Source organism: Telmatherina bonti, assembly GCF_933228915.1.
Source record: "Telmatherina bonti genome assembly, chromosome: 2".
NCBI lineage: Eukaryota > Metazoa > Chordata > Actinopteri > Atheriniformes > Telmatherinidae > Telmatherina > Telmatherina bonti.
This window is the reverse complement of record NC_136620.1, coordinates 23,002,444-23,010,818: the sequence shown is the minus strand read 5'-3', so window position 1 is coordinate 23,010,818 and position 8,375 is coordinate 23,002,444. Positions and strand designations below refer to the sequence as shown.

Sequence of the window (8,375 nt, the reverse complement as noted above, 5' to 3'; positions counted from 1 at the left end):
GTGGAGGTGAGGACCCAAATGCATCTCCGACTCCCGTCAGAGATGCAGAAAACAGCCATTTATTCCAAAACATAACTGAAGGCATGTAAACACAGGAGGCTAATAGAAGTAAACACAATGAACCAGCAAACAGAACTGAAACCAAACAAGACACAGGTGTAATGAATAAACTAAAGAGACCAAGTGAATCAAACTAACAGGAACAAAGGCTACACAGGAAACAAGACAGGGGAACTAAACAGGGAATCTGGAACTTAGAAAACACCTGAAACGACAAGACATTACAGTCTTGTTCTTCCATTTAGAAGTTTTACCACAGAAAACTAATCAAACATCTCCAAAATTGAGATTTTGGCCCAGTATGGCTCCATCTGTTGTCATTGTCTTCAGTTCAGGGCACATCAGGTTATGTAAGGTTAAGAAATATTTGATGTAAATCTTCTTGTTTTCATGGACGGGGGAAATTTCACGTAACTGAGGTCATTATAGAGCTAAAACTGTAGGATTTTCCATTAGACTGGCTCATGACAAAGAAAAATAAAACAGAAAAAAACAGTTTTATATGTAGCAGTTTGATCACCCTCATTTGTCTCTGATGTTTGATAGATTCAGTTAGATTTCTGCAGCATCTTTATGACTTTGTCATCAAGTCCAGTTCGATGGTCTCTGTTGAGCCTGAATCTACATCGGTGGCTGTGGCCATCATTTCTGTGAAGCCAAAACTGACTTCCAGTTTGAGTTCATGTTTTCCTCCATCTGTAATATTTGGGGAATTAATGACAAATGAGCCAATTTTTTCAATTCCTCTCTCATCCACATATTTGGGATTTTTTGCTTCTGTCTGAAAGAACCGAAAGCTAACCTCTGTATTATCTGATCCTCCTGCAAGAAAATTGTATTCTCTAGTCTCATTCCAACCAACATCTTCATCGATGATCACCAGCTTATGGAAAATATCATGACACCAGTCACCGTCCTTGTCTGTTAATTTCTTTTCTGCCCGGTGTTTTGACTCATTGAACCTCTCACGGACCGCTAATCCATAAGTGAAGGCACTTTTTCGAGATGCCACCACTGCTGTGTATCTTCCAAAGTTAACAGCACCCTTGAGGATGGCTTCTTGAGGCCTAGATGGACACAGTACCTGACAATCATCCACAAACTCATCGGAAATGTGCCGACGCAGTATCTGGCTCTCAGCGTATCCCCCCACCAACAGGATGTACTCAATGTTGAAATCCTTCTGCAGGATTTCTCTCAGACTCTCAGTGATCTTTTCCAGGCTCTCCTCAAAGAACGATCTCAGTTTCTGTTTGGAGATTTTAAAAGAGCCTTCATTCCAGATGGCACCTTGGACTGACTCAAAGAACTGCTCTATGTCTTTCTTTTTCTGAGCCAGCCCTCCCAGGTTCAGGGTACAGACTATTTCTACATCATCATCATTTCTTTTGAACATTGTGAAGTCATACATTATTTTCTGAACTTCACTAGGGTATTTCTTCTCATATTCATCCCAGACACCATCACAGAATATTTTTCTGAGAAACTCTCGGAATTTTCTGTCTACAGTTTGTCCACCATGGCTGTTTCCTGAGGCCTTGTGCAGCTCCTTCAGGCCTCCTCCCTCCAGGACTTCATGTACAGTAATGTCGATGGTTCCACCTGCAACACAGAGGTCATTACAGTTGAGTTACCATAGAACAACACATTTTATAAGGGATACACACTTTTCAGGGAGACAATATTATGCGGAGCTAATGAAAATAATAAACAGTTATATTGTTCCATCTGCATCAAATTTATCTTCCATTGTAGCACATCTGAAAACCTGTCAGGTTAAATAAACAGGATTTGTCTCCCATTCATCATTGATGGTCGATTATTCAAACGTAGACTCGTTGCAAGCTGGGGCCTATCCCCAAGGCTTCTTGGTGAAATGCAGACCATAGCTGGACAGGTTGCATAGATCAGTCGCCATGATAGGTTGCCTGTACAGGTCATCTACACAGATCGCCTGGTCAGTTAGCCTACATACATCACCCACACAAGTTTTCTAGACAGGTCTTAGTTTATCAACACAAGTTGCCAGGACAAGGTGCCTACACGGGCAGCCTGGACAGGTTGCCTACACAAGTTGACGAGACAGGTCTCATAGATAGGTTGCCAACACAGGTTGCCTAAAGAAGTTTCCTGGACGTTGCTAAGGATACACTGGAAGCCAATATGCCAAAGGCTGGATCATGTTGCAAGTGGTTTATTTGTTTGTTTCAGCTTGTAAAACGAAAGTCCAGAAACAAAGGAGATGTCTCTGACTCCATTTCATTTACTGGTAAAATCCTGGAGTTCCTGTGTGTCCCTGCTGGGTTTGCAGCACTGCAGCTGGGGTTGGAGAGGGGGAGCACCTCCTGCCTCTGCAGCAGTCATGTCCTTGCAGAGGGACACAATCAGCACCATCAAGAAGGTGGTCCAAGAAGACCTTCCTGGCACACTAAAAAAAACCTTGTAAATAAATTCTCCACCGTTTGTGTTGCATCACTTATGGACGCTGCATAAAGCAGCAGCATTTGCTTTCTTTTTTTCATTTGCTTCTAACATCATGGGATAGGTTTGAGGTTGGGGGCAACACTTGTGTGACAGGTATAAACCAGATATTCATTTGCAAACTTCAAATTTCGGATTTATGCAATTTTCATATTTTTGGTGTTCTGTGCTAATGGGCGAATGGGCTTGCTTCACTTTTTATTTCTGAGAAGGAGGCAGCAAGCAGAGGCTCCTCTATGTTTTGCTGTCTTCTTTATGGTGTTACCTCAAGGGGGAGTCACACACTTTTCCCCTCATTCATTACAGACAGATAAACGGGAGAACTTGTTATTATTCACTCTTCCCATTTTCACACTTTTTAAGGTATTACCTCAAAAGAACGCGTGTAAAACAGCGTACATGTTACTTGTAACTTTGTTTCATCTTTGTAATTTAACGTATTTAGCCAGGACGTATGTGTTGCTTCTTTCTATTTGGAGAATTATTGGTGAGCTAACCTGATCAGTAAACAAGCTAGCTGCTGAAGACCTCAAGGTATGTATGTAGGGTCTGACAGCTGGTTTATGAGTAGCCTTGAAGTTCATGTCAAGTCTTTGTGCTACAAGAAGTTGTGGTTTGCCAAAAAAAGAAAAAAAAAAAAAAAAGTCCTAAGAATACATTAGAGTACAGGTAATCAATGTTATCTGTTTGGATGTGCATAAAGTATTCAAAGTACAAAGTATAAGAGTTGTACTGATGTACTATCCATAATTGCATTGTATGCATTAATTGATATGCATGGTTATGTTTAATAAAAAAGTTGACTCATTACAGACGAGTAAATGGGATGGGAGAACTGTGTGGTGTTTATTTTAACTCTTCTCATTATCACTCATTTTATGGGGACAACACATGAGCCAAGTCCTCCAGCATTTCACAATGACACAATATATTTTACTGGTTGACATTCTTATCAATAACATTTGTGATGTTCTCTCTCTTGCCAGCACAGAGGTGCTGATGCATGCTTTTATTTCCAGTAGATTAGATTACTGTAGCGCCCTGCTCTCTGGTCTTCCTAAAAAGTCTCTTTCCAGCCTACAATTACTACAGAATTCAGCGGCAGGAGTTCTGACGAGGACCAGAGGGCGGGAACACGTTACACCAGTTTTAAAATCGCTGCATTGGCTTCCTGTGCGCTTCAGGATTGATTTTAAGATTCTTTTACTTGTTTATAAATGCCTTAATGGTATTGGGCCTTCTTATTTATCCGACCTTCTTTTTAATTATGAGCCTTCGCGGACCCTGCGGTCCTCTGGTACTGGCCTTTTAGTGGTTCCTAAAGTCAGAACTAAGGCATACGGTGAGACCTCTTTCCATTGTTATGGTCCTCGACTGTGGAACAGCCTGCCAGAGAGCCTCAGGGCCGCGGAGACTGTTGATGTTTTTAAGAAGAGGCTCAAGACACACCTTTTTAGCTCAGCATTTAACTGAATTTTATTTTACTTTATTTACTTATCTTAATTTACTTCCTTTATTAATTTATTTATTTTTAAACTGTTTTATTAGATTTCTTTTTTTTTTTTCAATACATTATTGTGAAGTCGGAGTTTGCATGTTCTCCCCATGTATGCATGGGTTCTCTCCGGGTACTCCGGCTTCCTCCCACCATCCAAAGACATGCCTGTTAGGTTAATTGGTTACTCTAAAATTGCCCATAGGGATGAGTGGTTGTTCGTCTCTGTGTGGCCCTGCAATGGACTGGCGAGCTGTCCAGGGTGTACCCTGCCTGTCGCCCAAAGCCAGCTGGGATAGGCTCCAGCTTCCCCGCGACCCGGAATGGACTAAGCGGTTCGGAAAATGAATGAATGAATGTATTGTGAAGTCCTTCTATGTATATATGTATATTTTATTTTATTGTTGCTCTTATTTCTTACTGCTTCTTAAGGTTATTCATCTTCTGGTTTTAACTCCAGTGTTTTCCTTATGGGGATCCAGCACGCTGGGGGCCCTGCCTGTTTGGTCTGGGGACTGTTTTCATGATGACCGCTGCTGTTTGGGTGGCGCGGGGTCCAGCACTGCAGCTTCACGGCTGCGGGGTGGCCCCTTTGCTGCCTGGGAGTTGTGTGGTTCTTGTGGCGGCGGCCCCTATGAGCATGCGGGGGACTGGCTCCTGGTGTGGATGGATCCTGAGGTATTGTTTCCTCAAGTCAGAATTTTTTATCACTTACTTAATGTTTTTAGTTGTTTTATTAACCAGAATTCAGTTAAAGAGACAGTTTTCAGGGAATAATGTTTTTCGGGGAATGTGGGTGGATGTGTGTGGGTGGGTGTGGGGGGGTTCTTTGCTCTATGTCCTTGTGTGTGTGTGTGAGTGTGTGGAAAGAGCTTGTGTCTATTATTTTTAAATGCCTTTTTATCCACTGTTTGTTTAAATCCTTATGACTTGATTTTATCCTGTAAAGCACTTTGTGTTGCCTGAGGCATGAAAAGTGCTCAAGAAATAAAGTTTGAAGTTTGAAGTTTGACGTAAACTGTGGTAGAGGATTTATATCAATGTAAAAAAAATTCTGTTTCAAATGTTACACTATTTCTTTGGTTTTATTCTTCTTTGTCGGTGTTGCTGTTTCCCGTTTCTCCCAATGTTGTACATATGGCTGGTCAGAGTTGCTGTGGAGACATCTCCCATCTCCATTTCCCTGTTTTAATAAGTCCTGAAAAGCAAAAGCTAGGTTTTGTATGTAGTCAGTTTTACAAATGAGGCCCCTGGGATTTACATTCAAAATATACTTTACCTCCACAATCAACAATGATATACTGTGTTCCTGGAGACTCCTCTATCCGGTCCCCTCCCTGGTTCTCTGCTATGAAGCCATCAGCTGAAAGCTTCTTACACCAGATTGAAGCTGCCTCTGGTTCCAGTGCAATCACCAGTTTGTGCTCATTTCCTTTAGTCACCATACCTGCCTACAAACAGAGAAAAACACTTCCCATTACTCCTGATCAGACGTAAAACCCTTCAACTATGAATATCTGAAGATATTTGTACCTCGGTTGCAGCTTTTCTCATGAACTGTTTTGCTGAAGAATCCCAGATAGCAGGTACAGTCAGCACCCAAGTGAAGTCTGATGCCACAAATTTCTTCACTGAAGTGTTGTTACTGATGGTTTTCAGGGCATCCTTCTTCAGAAATCTCAGAGCTGCTGCAAAAACCTTCAGGGCTTTCATCGACTTCCCATTGGCAGCTTTGATCGTCAAGTCTCTGGTGATTTTCTGGAAATTATTGATAATTAGCTCATCTGTGTTTTAAAACATTTTTGTCATTGAACATGAACAACAGAAGATGAACCTAAGCTCAGTTCTTCAACCAGAGCATTTAGTTAAATTTACATATGATTCATAGAAGTGTCATAAAAAGTCTCTATGATTTACAATAATAGGTCAAAGTACAATGGTATTATATTCTTACCTTTCCATAGAGCTCCATCTTGAAGCAGTTGAAGAAGAGCTTCTTCCCGGCTTCCTTGCCATGTTTTCTAATATAAGCTTCTTTAGCTTCATATCCAAAGCTCATAAATTCCTCATTTTCATCAAACAGAATGCAGGTGGGAGTTTTTGGGGTCTCCAATCCAACCTCATCACCCCAAAACTTTAAACGGGGCTCCGTTTCTTCTTTGCTGCTAGTCATGCTGAAGGCATATCCACTGTAAGCGGTGCCAAAGTCTACTGCTATAATGTATGTATCAGGCATTGTAAAAACCTGCTCAGCTGGATAACTGAGGAAGAATGAACTGAGATACAACTGTTGGGTGTACTTATGATGTAGGGAGGTGGGGCTAACTAGAAGCCAAGCCTGCTTATGACCATGTTACGAATACCAAGATCACATTCACTCTGGGGAAGCTGAAGAGAAGAACCACCACGACACGGGCTCAACTGCAGGTAAATAACTTAGTCAAAAGTCGGTTACAGTTGGTTACAAAGTTGATTACAAACCATCTTTTATCTTTGAAAAGGAAAGCATTGAAAATTTTAAACGTGTGAAACCACAGAGGAAAATGTTTCAGAAAAAAAAAAAAGACCTGAAAGCTGCTTTTTATACATTCTTTTAAATACTGTTAATTTCTTACTTAATGATTTTTTAACTAATCTGCACAAAGAGCTGAAATGTAAACACACATTAGATTCTACTGATCCTTTATGTAGCACAGAGCTGGGCCTCCACCAGCCTCTATTCTACTGATATTACATAAAATTGTTAATAACATCCTAATATTATCTTTAAAAGCGATGTGATATCTAATTCTTTAATTGCAACTCGAAAGGTTTCTTCTGTGGCTGGAAGTGCAAAACAAATTAAAATTTCAAACAACACATTTCAAAATTTCAAAACAAAATTACATTTTGAAAACCAATTCAGTTTAAAAAGATTAAATAAAAAAAACAAAAAAAACAAGTTTAAATAAAAAAAAAGTTTAAACAAATTTATAATTCAAGAAACATTTTTTACATTTTTAGGAAACAAATATGCATTTTAGAAAAAAAAATAAAATCAAGAAAACCAATTCCTATTTGAGGAAACACATTTATATTTCAGGAAACAGTTGTAAAACAGCCGAGATGATCTACAACTGGCAAAACACCTCTACAAATCCTGAAACAAATTAACAAAAGGCAGCTTTACATGGAAAGGGAGGGCTTAAATACTGGAAATGGCACAATGTTGACATCATATTTTACAAATTAACGTTTTGTGATCCAGCTTCATGTGGGAAATTAGTAGCATAGTGCTTAAAGGAAAGGGTTATGGTGCAGCTTGGGTTCAATTCCTGATCATGCCTTTTTACACATCATGTCAAATCGTTGTTCTTTTTTTCTTCTCACTCTCATATGTAAGTCGCTTTGCATAAAGGCGTCAGCTAAATGACTGTATAATATAATGGAGTAGAATGTCTTGCCCTTTTTGCCGAGCCAACTTAGGACAATTTACACCTTTATGCCATAAATATCATAAAATGTGCCTAATTTGTATTATAAAAATGCAAAAACAGCTCTTTTTATGGTGTTTTTGACATCTGGAGCACATTGGACTAGGTCCTGACAAAAAACTTCAACACCTATCTTACTCTTTAAACCTGGACTGAAATATCACAAATAGCATAAGAGTTTCACTAATCAGAATCATAAATCAGCATGAATCAGACGTTAAGCTCCAATGACCATCCACACAAAGAACAAAATGTTTTTTCAATTTTTTTCATTCCCTCCATCCATGAAATAGTCCCTTTGTTAAAATACAGAGACAATACATCCCACAATATTGTCTTGGGCACAGTTTATTCAGTGCTGATTTGTTGCAGAGAACTAGACCAAGTTCTCCAACTCCTCTGACGAATAGCAGAGTTAAACTTTGTGCAGAGGGGCTACTTGAAGAGCTGAGTATTTAGCTTACTCTTAAAAGTAGATAAGGACTCTGCAGATTAGACAGAGTATATGGCATGTTGTTCCACCACCATGGAACAACAGAAGAAAAGGAGTCTGGCTAGTGATTTAGCCCCACATAGTGGTGGTAGCACTAGGCATCTCCCACTGGTAGAGTTTAACTGTCGAGAGGGAGAGTAGGTCTGGATTATAGAGTGAAGATAGAGAGAAGCCTTTTGGGTTATTGTTTTGTAAGCCAGAAACAGCTTCTTGAATTTGATGGATGCTGCAACTGGAAGCCAGTGAAAAAATTTAAAGCACAAAGATGATTTATTGCTTAAAATTTATCACTCTTTTGGATATCAGATCTGCTCCCTCCATCGAGTTTAAAGACAGACCATCATGAACACATGAGCCGCATCAACAGTCATGT

The 8,375-nt window shown here is 39.8% G+C and overlaps 1 protein-coding gene across 1 annotated transcript; it reads right to left on the bottom strand.

Annotated features, from left to right (window-relative positions):
* Positions 1 to 631: 631 nt before the first annotated feature.
* On the bottom strand, positions 632 to 6,272 carry LOC306768510 (heat shock 70 kDa protein 12A-like; the record flags this gene model as incomplete). Its single annotated transcript, XM_079256894.1, has 4 exons — positions 632 to 1,662; positions 5,316 to 5,487; positions 5,570 to 5,794; positions 5,991 to 6,272. 4 exons carry the CDS (start codon positions 6,270 to 6,272, stop codon positions 632 to 634), a joined length of 1,710 nt encoding a protein of 569 aa, XP_079113020.1.
* Positions 6,273 to 8,375: the final 2,103 nt, after the last annotated feature.